Source organism: Podarcis liolepis (assembly GCF_965112155.1).
Source record: "Podarcis liolepis genome assembly, chromosome: 17".
NCBI lineage: Eukaryota > Metazoa > Chordata > Lepidosauria > Squamata > Lacertidae > Podarcis > Podarcis liolepis.
Genome location: NC_139571.1, coordinates 28,634,531 through 28,654,284, shown reverse-complemented (window position 1 = coordinate 28,654,284; position 19,754 = coordinate 28,634,531). Strand labels below are relative to the sequence as shown.

General features: G+C 38.7%; 1 protein-coding gene across 4 annotated transcripts in view; it reads left to right on the top strand.

Moving 5' to 3' along the window:
- PTBP3 (polypyrimidine tract binding protein 3) overlaps window positions 1–19,222 on the top strand; it is a 46,710-nt gene extending 27,488 nt beyond the window's left edge. For all 4 annotated transcript variants that reach the window (XM_083481471.1, XM_083481474.1, XM_083481473.1 and 1 more), the window contains 12 exons: window positions 179–348; window positions 1,545–1,691; window positions 3,248–3,412; window positions 4,309–4,419; window positions 5,331–5,505; window positions 7,251–7,325; window positions 7,928–8,067; window positions 8,748–8,781; window positions 9,798–9,890; window positions 10,420–10,636; window positions 11,988–12,065; window positions 13,445–19,222. In XM_083481471.1, coding sequence (XP_083337597.1) covers window positions 179–348; window positions 1,545–1,691; window positions 3,248–3,412; window positions 4,309–4,419; window positions 5,331–5,505; window positions 7,251–7,325; window positions 7,928–8,067; window positions 8,748–8,781; window positions 9,798–9,890; window positions 10,420–10,636; window positions 11,988–12,065; window positions 13,445–13,577 — 1,538 coding nt within the window. In that variant the 3' untranslated portion in view covers window positions 13,578–19,222. The remainder of the gene's footprint in view (window positions 1–178; window positions 349–1,544; window positions 1,692–3,247; window positions 3,413–4,308; window positions 4,420–5,330; window positions 5,506–7,250; window positions 7,326–7,927; window positions 8,068–8,747; window positions 8,782–9,797; window positions 9,891–10,419; window positions 10,637–11,987; window positions 12,066–13,444) is intronic.
- Window positions 19,223–19,754: the final 532 nt, after the last annotated feature.

Genomic DNA, 19,754 nt, shown 5'->3' with positions numbered 1-19,754 from the left:
ATTAGAACTTCCTGTGATTAGAGCTAGAGATTAGTGAACAAACACAAATGTCATAAGGAAACAAAAAGCTTGTTGTTGCTTAGTACAGGTGGTTTGATATTGTGACCCGCACAGCAAGCAAAATTTTTAGCAATGCTAAAGTATACATTTTTATCTGAAGTGTTTCTTTATATCTTAGCTAACGGGAATGACAACAAAAAATTTAAAGGAGACAGATCTCCCTGCTCCCCTTCTCGAGTCCTTCATCTTCGTAAAATTCCAAATGACGTCACTGAAGCGGAAATAATTTCTCTAGGTCTACCTTTTGGCAAAGTAACCAATCTCTTGATGTTGAAGGGCAAGAGCCAGGTATGTATATACTTTGCAGTATATACCCAAAACACAAGAAAATGTAGTGTATGCTATTTGGCTAGTATCCAGTGGAATAGTTAAGAGTTGAGCAATTCAAATCTCCCAATTGTCTCACAATAGTTTTGCCTCTAAAATAAACCAAGCATGTGCTGGAAACCAGGAAGTTACTCAGATTGTTGCCCAGCCCATACCCAGTCCCTAAAAGGCTATTGACCATGATTCTTGGGCTACAAAGAAGTTCTGCAGTATCTCTCCAGCCCTTCAGGGAGCTGCCTGCCATTTGCAGTCCAAGAGCACAGGTCCCTAGCAGGTGTCCTCAATCTTCAGCTGCATGAACCATGAAAGTGTTCGTATCGTAGCTTTGCTCTCAGACCATAGTTTTAAACAAAACACATTTCTCAAAATTTGGACCTGTCAGGGACCTGTGATGGCTTTAATATCAGAAGTAGAAGCTTTCAATCCCTTATTCTCGGTGCACAAAAGAGGTAGAAGAAGGGAACGTGCAATTCTGAGGCTCACTCATGTAGAGGAATATTATTATTAAATTTGTATACTGTACTGCCCTTCATCTGTAGAACTCAGGGCAGTTCACAGCATAAAAATACAATATAAAAGCACAAAATGCATAATAAAAGCAAGAACAAAACAAACCAATAACCCACCCCACCCCCTCCCAAAAGAACATAGGATGCTATTCAGCCAAAGGCCTGGTTTCAGAAAAATATGGTTTTTCATCACATCTGAAGCTGGTCACTGTATAGTTGTGAAGTTTTGTTTTTTGTTGTTGTTTTTTTTTTTAAAAAAAGCTTTTGGGGGAAATCACTAGAAATATAGAAAACTTGTGTTATTTAAACAAAGAATATTTTATTTGTTTCCTGCAATGTCTTTAGCAGTTATAATGGTATTGGGTGTTTGGAGAATGCACTCTGGAAAAACTTATATTGGGTCACACATTGATAAATGCCTGTCTATCCCCAAGTTGTGAAATAAGGCACCTTTACATAATAAAAATAAGGAACTACTTGAAGTAAAAAAACAAAAATTGCAATGTTTTCTTTTGTAAATAGATGTATTTTTAAAGGACATAACAAATATAAAAGCAGCAGTCTGTGCACGGTTTTTTGTTTGTTTGTTTGTTTTCAAGTGAAAGTGGTTTTACAATCACAACGTTCCTGTGTTTGTGTTAATTGCAGGCTTTCCTAGAAATGGCTTCAGAAGAAGCTGCCGTTACTATGGTGAACTACTACACTCCTGTTACTCCTCACCTCCGCAGCCAGCCTGTTTATATTCAGTATTCCAATCACCGAGAACTTAAGACTGACAATCTACCCAATCAGGCTGTAAGTATGGTACTTTTTTAGGGGGGGGATCCATAGTATTCATTAGAACTATTAGTATGTAAATGATTTTCAAACCACTTAAATATCCTGTTTTTATAAGCCTTTAGTTTGCTTTCCTGAAAGCAGGCCAGTGCTTTGATTTGGAGCAAAGGAAGTTGAACTTCAGCTACTTTTAGTTAGCTGTTTAAAAACTTTCGTGTTTTGTTACTAGGCTGGACAGTACAGCTAATAGATAAAGTTTGAAGGTGTGCTGACTACATTTGTGAAGGTCAGAGGGGTGCGGGAACTGTGGCAGGAGAGGTTTTCTCCACCCCCATGAGGACTTCTCAATTTTTCCATTGGAAAAATCGGGAAGGGGGCATGTACACCGGGATGGGGAAACACCTGGAAATGAAACATCTTTTGAAGGAGTGAAATGTTGCAAAGTCAAGGTTTTGCTCACTCATAATATTTATTCCGTTTATTAAATCATTCCCCGTGACGTACTCCGAAGCAATTTACAATATACTATAAAAAAACAGTGAAAACAATTGCATATATAAGAACAATTATGTAGTAAAGTTTTTTACACAAGACAGTCAACAGCAGGGGTGGGGAAGCTTTTCTGCTCCCCCCCCCCCCCGACTCACCGCACCCAGCAAAGCCACCTGGTTTTTTGGCACTTCGAGTGCTGTGCAAAGGACTTTTGACAGGTGTCAGGCACCTGACACACTCTAAATTCCTGAAAACGAGCTGGCTTTGCAAGCCCTACGCTTGATGTTTCAGAAGCACTGAATACAGAATGGGAAACTTGTAACCTTCACTAGTGTGGGCCGTACATCAGGGGTAGGCAACCTAAGGCCCATGGGCCACAAGCAGCCCACGGGGGTCGTTTAACCGGCCCACAAGCCGCCCCTGAACTGAGCCACCCACTTGGCGAGTCCCTGCGCACTGCGATAAACCGGTGTGGTGCGGGCACTCGCTTTCATGGTGTTGAAAATCACGCAGGCGCTGAAAATCATGTCTGTGCAGGCACTGTAAATTGCGGATGCATGCGCTCATGTGTGCGCGCAATCCGGTCCATGGAGGGATCTCCGCTGGAGTGAACTGGCCCAGGCGAGGTAAACCTTGCTGACCCCTGCCATAGATGAACAATTTGCACACTGGGTGCAGTGGAGAGAAAGTGTAAGGTTACGCTTTGGGGGCACATAGATTCTTACAGATTGTAACTCTTTAAATAACGTGTGTGCAAGCTAACAATGGCATGTACAATACACAAAATGTTATGTACTGAAGTTCTCACCCTGGGCCAGCAGGGGGATACTGTAGATAGTTCAGGTCCACATATGCAAATAAGGGATCGAAAGTGACGTTCAGTGATTGGATAGTTACAGAAACTTGTTACAGTTACGTTGTACTGGAGCTCTATATAAGCAGGCTGGCTGAACCCTTCAGTTCAGTTCTGTTCTGGCCTCTGAATAAACAAGAGCTGTTTGAAGAATTGCTGTGTCGTCTGATATGTTCACCCACAACTTAACACAAAACATTTTCATCCTTTCTTTCCACCCCCTCCTTAGAGAGCGCAAGCTGCATTGCAAGCAGTGAATGCGGTGCAATCCGGAGGCTTGGCCCTTACAGGTGCTCTCGCGACTGAAGGCGGACTACCTCCTGGTCAGAGTTCTGTTCTTCGAATTATAGTTGAGAATCTCTTCTACCCTGTAACTCTAGAAGTGCTGTATCAGGTAAGAAAAAAAAAACCAATTACTGTATTTTTCCATGTATAAGACCCTGTTTTGGGGGACTCAAATTTAAGAAATTTTCACTGTGCACTATCCATGTATAAGACGACTCCCTCTTTTTGGCATAATTTTAAAAGAAAAAAACCTAGTCTTATACACGGAAAAGTCAGTACTTTTTTTTTACACTGCTGTATTTGGTAATGAAAAACAAATTGTCAGATGCTTATTCATTCACTACTTCCTCTCCAGGGCTGATCTTTCATAGTGCTGGGCTGGTCATCTATTTTCTGACAAGGGGAGGGCATCTGGTGATGATTATTTGCTAAAGAGAGTATATGCCTATAGCGATTGGCGCGAACAGCACCAGTTATCTGGTCACTTGCATGCATTCAGAGCATAGCTGTCTGCGGACAAATGCCGGCTCCCTTGGCCAGTAAAGCAAGATGAACGCCACAACCCCAGAGTCATTCGCTACTGGAATTAACTGTCAGGGTTCCTTTACCTTTATCCTTTTTAATAGGGGTTAATTATGTATTCATTTAAATATTCTTAACAATTCTGTTGTGCTCTAGCTGTATGCATGTAAGCAATCATTCCTTATAGAACAATTAAATGATTTGAGTGGCGTTTGCTTCACTCTGCCGCACGAGTAGTAATATAACCAAACAATTTCACTTAGTAATAAGGCACAGCTATCTAGTTATTTCACTGAGAGAACCCCTTCACTTAATGATTTTGTTATTTACATGTGGTTCTCATGACAGAAAAACACCTCTGTCCGTGTGGTTAAAAAGTAACATTGATTATTTTGCTGGGGGTCGGGTACACATGAAGTTTGCTTCTCAAAACTTTTCTGGAAAGTATCAAGGTGTGAACTGGCTACCTGCATTTTTATTCAGATCTTCTCCAAGTTTGGGACAGTCTTGAAGATTATCACTTTCACAAAAAACAATCAGTTCCAGGCCTTGCTTCAATATGCTGATCCAATGAATGCACATTATGCCAAAATGGTAAGTGCAAAACTATGCACCTGATAAGTTTTGGATTTTGACCATGTTAACAATTTGCTGTGTATGACTTTGAGTTTAACATGCATCTTAATTTTCCAGTGTTTTGTGTCACTAGTATCCCATTTGGAGTTGCTAAAGGAGGTCCATACCAATATACATTTGTGGCACATACCGGTGCAGTGATTGTCTACACAAACCTGTCATAGCAGGCTTTGTTTCTAGATATTTAGTCAAGATTTTAAAAGTCAAATTTAAAACTACTTTATTTAATGGTGGCTTCCGAGTCTTTTATATGTTTTATGTGTTCAATATGTCTGGATTACTAATGTTTTATGGATGGTGAGTGTTTTTTGTTTTTTAAAAAAATGATTTTACTGTCTAAACTATGCCAATAAAGGCTGAATGAATGAATGAATATTACCTTGTCCACCCAAAAGATCTTGCATAAAGGGCCCAGATAGTTAACGTTGGGGTGGATGGGCATAGTTGTAAAAATCTCTTCTTTGCATGTTAAGAAATGACAGAACAGTCATCCTTTGCAACTGTCATAAAGTATGACTGACAACCCATAACCATTACAGGTACTCTAATTGGAAAAGTATTAATGATACACCATAAGCTTGACCAATGCAGATAATAAAACAAAATGCTTACAGCATTTGGATGTGTGTGCTGCTTACCTTGATGGCATGTGGTGGTAATATTGTAAGGAACTGTATGAATGATGCCGTTCTTTAAGACTGTAGTGAATATTAGAGAATGGACTTGGAAAAACATGGAGGAATGGCACCAGAAATGTTCACTAGCTGCTTTCCCCTTCTGCTCTACCCAAAGCATGTTCAAGATTGCTAAAAGGATTATCTTGCATATATCAGTATTGTAAAAGATTAGCTCTTCTGTCATCTTTACAGGCTCTAGACGGTCAGAATATCTACAATGCTTGCTGCACTCTTCGTATTGATTTCTCCAAGCTAACAAGCCTTAATGTAAAATACAACAATGATAAAAGCAGAGACTTTACTCGTTTAGACCTTCCTTCAGGTGATGGACAGCCTTCCCTTGATCCCACTATGGCTGCTGCCTTTGGTAAGAACGCTTCATTTCTCTGTGTGTGTTTATTTTATGTACCAATTTTCTAGACTGCCCTTCATTAAACAAAGGAACTTAGAGCGGTTACCAGCATAATATAGTACAACAGACAATGCATAGCAATAAAATACAATCCTTAAAACTAATAGCTAATAATATAAGCAGTTCCAGGGGGGTGGGGGGACAATATCATTTGCAACATCAACAGATTTAATCCAAGATTTCCAATATTTATAGACAGCTTTTCACCACAAATTGAAAGGCAGCCCACCAGTATTTGCATACTAGAATTCTTGCTAATCTAGGTAAAAATGGTGGGTATTGTATTTCTGTGTTTGGTATCAGTATTCATGCAGGTTGTGTCTGACTGAATAAGTGCTTTGTTGCTGGTTGCATGTATAATGAATTACAATGGAAATCGGAATTGTGAATAAATGATTAATACCTATATTGCCAATAGTAGGAATGGTACCAATCCATGTATTATAGGTGTTTAATATATGGTGTTTTTGCTGTATTTGTGTAACTGCCATATTGTCACTAAAGATAAGGGGTGATGGAAGCTGCTGAGTCTGTTTAGATTGGAAGGACAATTTACAGCTGTTTATGTAGCAATTTGCATCTAATTAGGTTAAGTATCACAGTTCAAGGGTGTGAGTATACTTCAGGAAATGTAGCTTGAGTTTCTCTGATCAGGACTATCTCTGCATATTATAAATCCCAAATATTTATCGTCTAGCTTTTTTATATTATGCCTCAATTTAGAGCAATAGTTCGACCAAAACATTCAAAGTTATTTCGCTGTTGGATTTTGCCCTTTGTAGTGAGAGCTGGGAAAACTATTATGATTTGGCTGAAAATATATAATAGTCAGATTTTTCTTTCCTTCCCTCATCACAATTTCAAATCTGCCACAGAAAAGGAACAGCATGATTTGGACTGCTATATGACAAAAAGGAACACTACCACCTGTTAAGCTTATTTTTAGTGCATTGTTGATTTTAATTATATTTTGTTCCTAACTGTTTTTACAGATAATTTCATTGTTCTTTTTGTAAACAGCTTTGGGTTTTGCTTTATTTTTTAAAGTCAGACAGTATATAAATATGCAGTAAATAAAGTCATGAAACTTAAAAAAATAATAAGACAAAGGGCTGGTGTACAAAGCTGATTCTTGCACTAGATTTTGGATTTTGTGGCGCAACCTTATACACATCTACTCAGAAGTAAACCCTCCAACAACTTTATACTGTGTAAGCCACTCTTGTGATCTTCAGATGAAAGGTGGTATATAAATTAAATTAATAATAAAATACACTTACTCATAGGTAAGTGAGTATAGGATTGCAGCCACACTTTGTGAGCTGAGTTGTGCAAATGGCACAGCTGCTATTGATCCCATGATTGCTGTATCGCCTTGAAGTAGGAGCAACCAGCACAGACACATGTAGGCTCTGCAGCAGGCACCCCCAAACTCGGCCCTCCAGCTGTTTTGGGACTACAACTCCCATCATCCCTAGCTAACAGGACCAGTAAGGGATGATGGGAATTGTAGTCCCAAAACAGCTGGAGGACCGAGTTTGGGGATGCCTGCTCTAAAGTGACTAAAAGCACCGAATGTGGGTATCCAACCCCTGAAATAAGTGCCAGGTTAATTTAGCAAGCTTTAGAGGAATTGAAATCGCTTTCTGTTTTCTCTAGCAGTTAATCTCTCGCACCCTAATTTATTTTCTCTTTTTTAGGCACTCCAGGTATCATCTCCTCACCATATGCGGGGGCTGCTGGTTTTGCTCCTGCCATTGGGTTTCCTCAGGCAGGCAAGTCCTTTTCAGTATGCGTAAACCCTGTCTGTTATTGGTCTGTCTGTTTGTTTATGTTTAAACAAATTAATTAAAATGGGCACTGGAGTAGACAAAGGGCCTAGCATGCCTTTGTGTATGTAGGCCATGATACTGTCAGAAAGCAGTGTCTTTTATACTTTTCTGCACTTAATTTTAGTTAGAGAGCTTGGGGCATTTGGGAATTCATCTATCTGTGGACAGGAAAATGTTTTTTTGCCATGTTAAAGTGAATCATTGTAGCGGGGCTGTTCTTTTTGTACCTGTATTTAACAACTAGCTGGAAGTATGAGAACTCAAACCCCCAATGTATTGAAATAAATCTTAACTCATCAAGAAATGGAAAATCCATAAGAATGGGATGGTACAGTTTCGGTTTGTCTTATCAAGATAGGCTGCAAAGATTTATTTGTGGTACTTTAACCAGGTGAGGAGGAATAAATGGCAGGCCTTTGCTTATTTATGAAGCATTTATTATAGAATGTTTCGCTCTGAGCTTGTGCTTTAAAATGAGAGATAAAAATTGAACCGCCATGTGCATCTTATGAAATATTTCTATAGATCTATTTTGACTTTTCCAGGTCTCTCTGTCTCAGCTGTTCCCAGTGCACTTGGTCCTCTTGCAATCACCACCTCTGCTATGACTGGGCGAATGGCTATCCCAGGAATGACTGGAATTCCCGGAAATTTCGTTTTGCTTGTTAGCAATCTCAATCCTGATGTAAGCCTCATATATAGTACTGGAGAGACCTGGTCTGAACAAAGACATTGGATTCTTATCTCATTATACATGACTAAGCCATTTTTCACCTTCTCACCCTTTGCCTTTTCCTGTAAGACCTATTACAGTCGTTAAGAGTCGTCAACAGGCTCATCTCAGCTATCTGCCAATCACCCATTCCCACCACCCTTCTGAGTAATACCCCTCCCCACCTTCTCACTATATAGAAGGATCTGGCAACTTCTGTTTCAGTGTATCTGAAGAAGTGTGCATGCACACAAAAGCTCATACCAAGAACTAACTTAGTTGGTCTTTAAGGTGCTACTGGAAGGAATTTTTTTATTTTAACATAAACATAGTTTGGAGTTAAGCTTATGGCACTTAACCCAAAATCTAAACTAGAGATTGGATAATAACCAGTATTATCAATGAAAAATATAACTGAAATAACTTTTCATGGTGTGGGTGGGTGTGTATAAAAAACATTCTGGGACAAGGGATGTTTGAAGTAATTTTACTTTAGAACAGCACTTTGGTTTACCTAATATTGTATTTCACTATCTATTCATGCACTTGCTACCTGTTAAGGTTCTCTGGCAATCCTAAAATAATTGACGCACCTTTTCTTTTTAATACATTATGCTTGGTTAAAAAATATTGCCTTGTGATTTTTTTTGCAGGCAATCACACCAGATGGACTCTTTATTCTGTTTGGTAAGTTGGTTTGTGTACAACAGCAGATTAAAATAATACAGATATTAGCTGAGGGACTGGTTTTTCAAATCGTGTTGGTTTTAAATTCCGCGGAGTTGTCTACATGTGGTGATAACTATTAGGCAGTAGTTATATCTTAGAACAGGAGTGAGGAAGCTTTTGGACCTTGACCTTCTGAGGACCACTTGCCAGTGATAGACAGGGTAGAATTGGGCAGGGCAACAAATGTAAAGTTTACCTTTGTGCATAAGGCCACTTTCTGCACTCACTGATACATCCCTCTGCATTATTCATCCAGACAAGAAAGCGGCATTATCAGAGGACACAGTCATGCAAAAGAATTTGGGGGTGAGAAGTATGGGCAGTGATGAGTGTGGTCTGAGGAAAGGGGGCACATTGGGGACAGTTACAAGGGCCAAACAGGCCTTCTGGGTTGTATTTTTGCTCCTAGATTGAGGTTCCCATTGCTGTTTTAGAATAATCTGTCTCCCCAGTAATTAGTAAATGGATACGTGTCTAGATTCTTTGCTAGTTCTTGCTGCATTCTCAGCTGTATTCGTTGCAAACACTGATAATCAGATGCACATTATGTGCTTCTTAAACATATATGTACTGGGCCAAGTAAATGATTACTTCAAGATGGAATAATTGAGCTTAGGATAAAACAAACTCTGGATCTATGCATCCATGTGGAAGATGTATGTATTTAGTACACTCATCATATTTGTGCAATGTCTGGCTCTATATCTAACAAGCTTCACCAGCTTCCTGGTGTGTGTTTTTTTAATGTTCTCTTTGAAATGATCCCTAGCATGACATGGACGTGATACTCCAGTGTTGCATATAAAGGGTTGCATTCAATTAAGTTTTACTAGGAATAGAGAAACTGAAATTAATAGAACTAACTTAGTCTTGGTCATTTGTTCCATTGGATCTACTTGGTTAAATAGTAGCCAATAACTTGAATGAGATTGGTGCATAAGGTGTGTTGAAAAATACTTGTTTTGCTTTTGCAGGTGTTTATGGTGATGTCCACCGTGTAAAAATCATGTTTAATAAGAAGGAAAATGCCTTAGTTCAGATGGCAGATGCAACCCAAGCCCAACTAGGTAATAACAGTGGCATGTTACAGTTTGCATAGCTCCGATTGAAGAGCACCTACTCCTTTTGGAGTCTTCATTAATGGGAGGGAGAGGGGATTTTTGCTGGTTCCTCTGTGTCACCTTCTCCTGTATTCTGGGGGTTTCCCCAAACTTGTTGAGCAGGTTTTCAGGGGGAAATGAGTCTGTCCACCACCTTCCGTTAAGGGGATCTGCTGTGAATCAAAAGCCCCTTTGCAAGCAGAAGGGACCAAATGGATTAGATCCATTATTTTAAGTGTCCACGATTAATTTGAAAGAGGTATTCAGTCGTAGTAGGAAACACGCTTGACTGAAAATAAAAGATGTGCTGGAGTAGCAATATTCTGTGCTTTCAGACGCTGTCTGCAAATCAGAACTCTTGAAATGTACAACTGTGACTGTGAATAAAGCTGAGTTGAAGTGTGTCTACTCCTCACTTATTTGATAACTGGGGCAATCATTTTGTAAGCACAGATTCAGTGGAGTAGCGTTCCAGCTGTTCTCTTTCTTTTTCTAGCCATGAATCACTTAAATGGACAAAAACTATATGGGAAGGTGCTGCGTGTCACACTCTCAAAGCATCAGACAGTACAGCTTCCTCGTGAGGGACAAGAGGATCAGGGTTTGACTAAGGACTATAGTAATAGCCCTTTGCATCGCTTCAAGAAACCCGGCTCAAAGAACTTCCAAAATATCTTTCCACCATCTGCCACTCTGCACCTATCCAACATTCCGTAAGTATCTAAATGTGAACAGGGCTAGCCCAAGTGACTTTTTCTACTCTGCAATCATATAACAATAATAAATTTAAGCAGAGAACAATTTGCTGCCCTTCCATGACATCAGAAATCCCTTGCCCAATGGCAGGGCTGGCATTGAGAGAAATCCCAAACAGCTGGATTTGAGAGGCAAGAGAGCATGGCACATCTGAATTGCAGGACAGCTCCTCTAAACCACTTGTGTAACAGTCTGCTGCATGACTTACAGGTTTTGTTTACATGACAAATAAAACAAGCCAACTTGTAGGCCATGGCCTATATTCAGAGAAGCCATTTACTCATGGGCTTGAAATAAATTCTTTTGTTCCAGCACCAGCAGCTTGCATCAGGAGATGCTAAAGAGTTGCTTCAGAAGCTGTAAATGTCTGCATCCTGGGTGGAGTTTCTTGTGCAATAATTCCAGCATCTCAAACATTTATGTGGAGCCATAAAGAGTAGCAGAATTCTGAAGTAGTCTAAAACACGTTGTATTGTGTTTTTAATGTTCAGTTGGGAGCCACCCAGAGTGGCTGGGGGAACCAGCCAGATGGGCGGGGTATAAATATATTATTATTGTTATTATTATTATTATTATTATTATTATTATTATTATTATTATTATTACATAATTCTCTATATAGCAATGGTTTTCAATCTCTGATCTAAACTGGTGCTGGATTATGTCTGATTAATTGCTCAAGGGAATTTTAGATTCCTAATAGTGGGCGATACCCTACATTAGACATAGTCAGAGTTAGATCCATTGTAAACAATGGAATTAAGTTATGTATGTCTATTTATTTCAGTGGCTCTGCTCTGAGTATTATTTAGTTACAAATCACCCTGGAGTGGGTGGGATATTAATGGTATAAGCAGGGTTAAAGAAAATATTCAACACTGAAAAAAGTAAACACAGCAAGCCCACATTTTTCCACAATAGTACATAATAAAAAGACAGCCCTACAACCTGTTAGAGCTAAGAAGGTTACATCATTCAGAGGAATTGAAGTTAAACAAAATATTACAAATTCTGCCAGATAAATTTGCACGTAAGAGGGGACAAGAGCCCAGAAAGGTTGGTTCCTTACCCTTTATTTGTGATGCTACTAGAATATAAGAAACACAGATTGTCTGTGAAATGGGGAAAAGACAAAAGGGGTGTTGTTGAACTCTGTTTTCTGGACAGGTAGGCATGGTAGTAAGTTACAGCAACACACCTTAAAAGCTAACCAGTTTATTTTGACATAAATAAAAAAATGTGGTGGTTTTTGTTGTTGTTGTCGAGACCTGAAAATTTAGCTAACACAAAGGATTTAATCTATTACAGACCTTCTGTCACAGTAGATGACCTGAAGAATCTTTTTGCTGGTACTGGATGTATTGTGAAAGCCTTCAAATTCTTCCCGTAAGTATCCACTGTAAATTAAGTTTTTTAAAGCAAAGAATTCATCCATTGCATACATACAGATGGAAAATAAGGAATAACATGAAATTCAATACTGGGACTTAATCCGGGGTAGGGTGGGGATGTAATTATATGAACTTGCACCACTTAAATAGGTCCTTTCTCTTACACATAATTTCCTGTAAAGAAAGCTGAGAAGCTATAGCTGGAAGTCTTTGGTTCAGCATAATCTTGCACTAAGTAAGGTTCTGGAAAACTAATGTGTGGAAGGAAGGGAGACTTAACCAGTTAGCGGCTGAGCTTCTTGGTGTTCATCTCTTGAGATGAAGGCCAGATAAAAGACCAGACATGAAATGCCTACAGATTGCACCATATCATACTGTGTGTTTGGAATTGTCTTGTGGTTCTGTTTCACTGATTATCTGTCAGAGATCAAGCTGAGGAGTGCTGCTCTGATGAGGAATGGTGGGACCCTCCCCCTCCCCCTGCTCCTGACCAGGATCCTGAAGCTTCCCAGGAGCAGTGGGTCAATATAGATTTGGAACAGTGGTTTGCAGAGGGGCATAGTTCTGAAGACAAAAGTTGGGATGAACTGGGGTGTGAACAGCAAAGTGAAGAAGAACTGGAACAGAGAGAGCTAACAGACTCTCTCTTGCTGGAAAGTATTCAGCATATCAGTCCAAGGTCAGGCATGGAGCAGGCATGTCCCAACAGGTCGATCGTGATCTACCGGTCGATCACGAGATGTCCATGGTCGATCGTGTGATCATTAGCGATTGCCCCCCACAAAAAAAGAAGCTTAACAGGTTTGCCTGCCCTAAAGAAAAGAAGAAGAAGCTCAACAACTTTGGCTCCCCCCCCCCCAAAGCACAACAACTTTGCCTGGCAATGGCCATGGGTAGATAACAGCCAGTCTTTTTATACTGTGAATACAGTCATACCTCATGTTACGTTTGCTTCAGGTTGAGCGTTTTCAGGTTGCGTCCCGCGGTTACCTGGAAGTACCGGAAAGGGTTACTTCCAGGTTTCGCCGCTCGCGCATGCACAGATGCTCAAAATGGCGTCATGTGCAGTAGATCTCATTCTCTTGGGAGTTGGGCGTGCCTGATAAGGTGGCTGTACAAAAAGCCATGATTGTTGCGAGATCGCTTTGCAAGATGGGAGTTACTAGGAGGGAAGTGGGTGGAATCCTTAATTGGGAACACCTTTATTCCGAGAATGAATGCTTTGTTCTTTTGCTGTGGTCGTTAAGGACTCTTTAAATGGTAAGGGACTCTTCGCTTTGTCCTGCTTATCTATGGCCAAAGGGGAGGAGATTTTGGGAAGTGAGGAACTCTTTAAGATGTGGTTGGGATTGACACTTTCCTTTTCACTTTTAGAAAAGACCGCAAAATGGCTCTCATCCAGTTGGGCTCTGTGGAAGAAGCGATCCAGGCTCTTATTGAGCTTCATAATCATGACCTTGGGGAGAACCATCACCTCAGAGTTTCCTTCTCCAAATCTACAATCTGACACTTCTGTGACCTTTTGCTTTTTAAGACTCTACCCACAATTACCAGTAAAATTCAGACAAGAGACTGGAGTAGCCAAAACCAACGCTGCGTCCTTAAACCATTAAACTTGTGTGGCTCATGTGTATTACTTTACACAGTAAATGAATCAAGGGATGATTTTTCATATCTTCTCCTCTTTAAATGGCTAACAGTCCTCCACGAAATTTTCTTCTGTAGTATTTAATAACGCAACATTTTCAGTAGAAGCCCCTCTTTTGTTTTTAATGATTTCAGAGGCATATTTTTTTGGTTTTTATTCCAAAACAATGTTACACAACATTTCTGTGCCCCGTTAAACTATCTTATGAAAATAATGTTTTCAAATAGATATAGTGGATTATTTTAAGCACATAGAGTGTTCTGTGGGGGATTTATTTGACCCCTTAGCTAATAATTTTAATCAGTACCTGTTGAACATATTGGAGGAAAGGCAGTGCCTTCTTTTTCCATGGAGCAAAGTATTTTTTTTCAAATAAATTGTGTAAGTGACACAGGTAAATTATTTTAATGTGATCATAGTGAATTTTTAAACTAGGTATTGAATCATGGTGTAAGAGACCACTAATTTTTATTACTATGAAATGCTGTGTAATAACATTTTGGAGAAAATGAAAGAAGAAATATGTCCTGATTTCAAGTTTTGTACATTTCTTTCAGAGAAAAAAAATGTTTACACTCATAAGGAAAAAAATTCAGGTCTGTCATATGGTTTGACAAATTTTTAGAAAGGTTATTTTTGGTAAGGTCTTGTTTAAAAATATAAAATTAAACCTCAAGGGTTTTTTGTACCACTATAATCTCTAATACTTAAATCAGAATTACTGTGTATTTACTTAATTTCTTACGTGCCTTATTATGTGCTTATAATGATACAATAGTTATCGAGTTTTATCTGAAGTATCTTTAAACTGTATTGTGGCTTGGTGAGATTTTTTTTCCTTTGTCCTAGTTTTTAAACGCTTGGTGATTTAAAAAAAAATGTTTTAATAAGTAATAGTCAAATCAGATTTTTGGTGCTTTGGTACAGGGGTGGTGGTGGGGGACTAAAGATAACTCAATGCACATCCTTATAGGCCTCACAATATTTTGGAGGTTGCAGTTGAGTGACACCACTGTTGGGTTTTAAAGAATGTTCTCCAGTTTCTGCATGATATCTAACCTGTAGAGCCATTGGCTCTTTGAGAATATTTTGCCTCAGGATTCCTTTTCACCCAACAGTACTTGCTTGCTGTACTAAATGTGGACTGGCTTTCCTCCATAAATATCACAACTTCAATACTGAATGTTCACTCCTCTTTGGAGAGCAAGATGAGATGCAATCTTAACTATTTTTTGTGAAATCTAGGCATACACAAATTATTTCTATGATTGTAATACAATGTTTTTAGAGGTGTCTCAAGATGTTACGTCTACTGAAATTTTTCATTGTTTTGTAAGGTATTCCTCTCAAGTATAAGGGTTATTAATCCTTAAATTGTGTTGAAGATGGACACAGAGACTTAAGAAGTGAAATGGAGTGTAATGATTTGTAGCTCTCATTCTGCTTTTGGATTTTTTTTTTTAAGCAAGTCAAATTGCTCTGTGAAGACTGGCTGTTGGTCAGCAAAAAGAATTCCATAGCTTTAGATCTAGTTTGAAAGCTTCTTTTAAAATGGTAACTTGGTAACTTATTTTTGAGATGTCAACTTCTTGATAACATCACTGTAGGATGAAAGGATAGTCAGTGAGACATTTTTGCAACCTTATATAGCTATATTTGTGTCAGCTGACTGATAAATCACCTTTGGACATTAAATGAATGTGTTCATTTTGTCACCCGATAAGAGTGTGTGTAACGCTAGACTAACGTCCAGTAATAACTGATCCCATATTCAAAGTCCACCACTGCTTTGCAGCTGTTTGGAAATGGCATTTTAAAACACCAAGAATACCAATATCTTCTTTTGTTTTAGCAATGCAGTTCAATTGGTCCCAAAATCCAGCCTAAATGGGTCTCCTTCATTCCATGGAACCATGACTTCAAGTAAGCATGTTCAAGATGACAGCCCATTTAGGTGTGTGAATTAAATAGCTTTTTGGATTTATATCCCCAATCAGTATGGCTCCTCTTTAGAATAATTTGCTAAGTTACCTTTTAATCTTGGTCACCATGTGTTTAATGCTGCTACAAAGGGGACGTTATTGCAGTTGATGAATGTACCTGAAGTAGGGGAAAAACAAGTTCTGAGAAATGAGCATTAGCATGTATAATATCAAGGGTGGGGAGTGTGTGTGTGTTAGTGTGTGTGTGTGTGTGCGCGCGCACACACACACGTGTGCTGTGTGAAGTTTCCTATATGTATGCTAATACACATTGCAAGCATTTAATTTATTGACTTAACTAATCTAAAAACAAAACGTACCTTCATAATGCTTAACAGAGAAGTAAATGGTTAATCCTAACATGAAAGACAGCTTCACTTAGTCCCTAGAAAATGCCCTTTCTAGACAACGTGTCGTTGTAAGTAGTCATTTCTCGACTACTTTGAGTTGTAGGGCGTGCGGTTTATATGCTGGCAAACTTTTTTTTTTTGAATTTTATTTTGGATATACTCAACATATTCTGTGTGGTCTTGTCATAATTATGTTATATTCTGTATTGATCATCTTGGTTGTAGTGCATGTGTGTTCAATGATTGGGTGGTTGATTTCCTTTTTGTAACTGTTTTTCCATGAGGTGCAAATATGAGAAATGGCAGTACAGTACACACTTTGTTTGCATTTAAAACAGTAATTCCATTTGCAGCAATAGCTAAGCTTGATTTCCCCCCTCCCCATCAAAGCAAAAGAAACTTAGTCCCACAAAGGTGACACTTTCTGGCCCCTTTATTCTTTTGCTGCAGAACGCTAGCATCTGGTCTGTCACCATTTAGCAGATCTACAGTGAATGTCCTGCAAGATTAAGGTGTTCAAGAGGATGTTGTTAGCATCCCTTTGTGAAAAAATATTTGACAAGAAGTTTAGTGCAGAGTAACTTACTTTTCCAGACTTACTTGGATCTTTGTAGCATTCCTATTATCAACTGAATTTTCTCTCGCCCTAAAGCGGTTGTGATTTTAAGCTGCAAGTGGCCCTTGCTTTCAGAGTGAATCCTGTTTGTGTCCCAGTCACCTGTGCGCCAGACATTTCTGTCACCTGTAGAGTATGGGATAGGTGTTTAGGGCTTTGGCCAATGAAGTCTTTGAAGAATGCTGACTTTTAATAACATTTAAATATTTTTGCTCATTATGCAACCTCAGCAAAGGTTCCCTTTTAGCATTTTGGGCGAAGGAAATATTTTTCTCAATTGGAAGATTTGCAGTTTCGTTCATTGTAAGAAAGAAATGCTAACGAATCAAATTAAGGGATATGTAACACCACAGGAGCCAATGTGGTTTATAAAATAAACAAGCCTAAATCTCCTTGGTGTTGAGAGGCCAGATTTAAAAATGGTATTTTAAGTTACTTAACTGATTAGTCACCTACAGTTGCCTATGATTCTTACTTCTAGAAGCTAAGCCATTACAGCTTTCACAACCGAAAGACAAACTGCTGCTAGCTTTGGATACAAACTGGAAGGAAAAACTGGCTCAGGAAGGCCAGAGTGCATAGTTACAAGGCTTCATGTCTTGCAGTCTTTGCTTTTTAGCCCCACGATAATCTGGGGAGAGGGGCTTTTAATACTCTAATGAAATTTTTGATTGCACCGTTAAATCAACTAAGCCCATCCAGACACTTTTTGCAAGTTACAGAACTTCAAAGATACGTTCATTTTAAGCCTTGCCCCCAAACTTGGTTGCCTTTCGTGTCTCCCACCAGTTGCACGATTTCTGTGCTTGGAGAATTTATTGAGGGCTCGTTGTGCCTATATCTATCTCCGAATGTAGCCTTGAGTTGTCCATGTGGCACCTCTTTTTCCCAGACGGAGAGATTGTGAAGTGGAATCTTGTTGCTGTAAAATAAAGCAGAGCGTGCGAATTTTGCAGTGAACAAGCCTATCTAACTGCTACACTTTTTACTATGACCAAGAGAGAGACCGCTGGATATGGGCTTTTTTTCTGGGAATGACAAACCTGAGACGTGCTCTTTCAGTCTTCATCCTGTTATATGTAGTATGTACTGCTATTTTCAAAGGAGAGGGGCTGAGTAGTTTACTGTATTAAAGCCATTTTTATTTGCCTTGACTTTTTTTGTGGACTGGTAACTCTGAACAAAACTGTCAGATTTAAAACAGTTGTGCTGAAAACTGTTCAGGTCGCACAGAGATTTTCTTGAAGCAAACTAACTCCTAATTGTCTTTGCAATTATCTGTCTGTGGTATATGAGACTGTTCTTAATTTTTAAATCAAATCTTAACAATTAGGAATTATTTGAAGAAATTTAAAACTTCGAAGATTTAATTTCAGGGTTTTTACGAAGAAGAAAACAATATGGGACCAAAGTTTATGTGCCTTCAGTAGTCTTGTGTAATTTTTTTGCTATCTCTTTCAGTCTTTAGAATAAATACTATTGTTTTCAAGAAAATGTGTATTTATATAGTAAAAAAAACACACCAAATGACCCATGAACTATCCATATGTGCAGTCAATTGCTAACTGTTTCATTTGGGTTTTAGTATCCCTTTGCTTTCTATCATTTTAACATGAACCAAGTTGCACCACACAGGAATTCATGTTCAACTCTAGGCATGTGGCTCGTGGTTGTCACAGTAGCTTGCAACTGGGACATTATTAAATATTGAGGATCCTTGTATCCAGAAATCCTCAGTTATAAATGAAGAGTGCATGCTTTGGTAGAATTTTCAATTCTTGGATCTATGTGCAGTATTAGGAATGATAGTGGAAAGTCTAACCAGCAATGTACTTAGATTCATCTCTCTTTGACCATGTTTTTTGCTGTTTTCCAAATTCATTCTCCTGTTCCTGAAAACAACTCATCCCAGTCTCAAAATACAGTTGCTGACCAAGCAAATTGTTGTATCAGATTTGTCACCTCATTGCAATGACCAAAGATTGTCTGCTCTGGTTTTACTGAGACATCTTGCCAGTTCTCTCTCTTTCTCAAGCGATTTTTTTCCCTGAAAGACTCGGTGTAAAGTGGCCTTTTATATGAATGTTATTGGTGAATGGACTACTTAATGGGAAATTAGATTTTTTTAAAAAAAGAAAGAGAAAAGCGAACCAAATGTAATGGCATAAGGCAAGAGGCTGATGGAGAGAGAGTGCTGTGTTAAGAGAAAGATTGGTGCGCAATTACAAGAGTCAAAACATTCCCTTTTCATGTCTTCACAAATCCCTTTTTAAGTTTGTAAAAATATTCATCTTAACACAAGAAAATGCTGTAAATATTTATAACAACATTTTTTACCTGTCAAAAAAAAAAAAGGTTTTTGGGAACAAGTATAAAATGGTTTTTATATTTAAAAAAAACATCAATTATCTTGTATATTTTGATAAGCAACAGTACCAGCTTTCGTTTGTTAAGCAGCTTGTGGCAATTGGAGGGGGGAAAGGATTTCATGTTGTTGAGATGACTTGATGTTATAAATGCAAAGAAGTTGAAATATTAAAGAAACCTATTTTCTAACTGCGTAGTGCATGGTTAATTTGAACTTCTGTACACTGCCGGATGCTCCATTTCTTTTTAAGTTTTGTGTATTTGATTATTACTTGAGTATCTATACTTAACTCTTTTTCTAACAACTCTAGTTGTAGCATGCCTCTTAATAAATGTCATGACATCTGTACTCTCAAATTTTTCTGCGTTCTTGTCTATTACTTTGGGTTCCCCCCCTCCCCTCTAATTGTAAAGCTAATGTCTGTCTCTCTTTTGTGTTCCTTTCTTCTATTGGCCATCTGCACTTGCTCTCTCCAGATTGTGTTTAAAGTCTGTGACAAGCTACATTTTCACAGAGCATCCTTATGTTTTAAGTAACATCACATAATTTCAAAGAAACAAGAAGAGGCTGACTCTTGTTTCTCATGCACAGGCAAAACAAGTCTTTCAACAGTGCTATCCAACAAAGGCATTGTGTAAGCAGGATGACTTCCACTTGGGCAATCACTTCCTCCCCTTCCCCCTCATATACCCCCCATCTGCTCTGGAAGTTTAAGGGGAA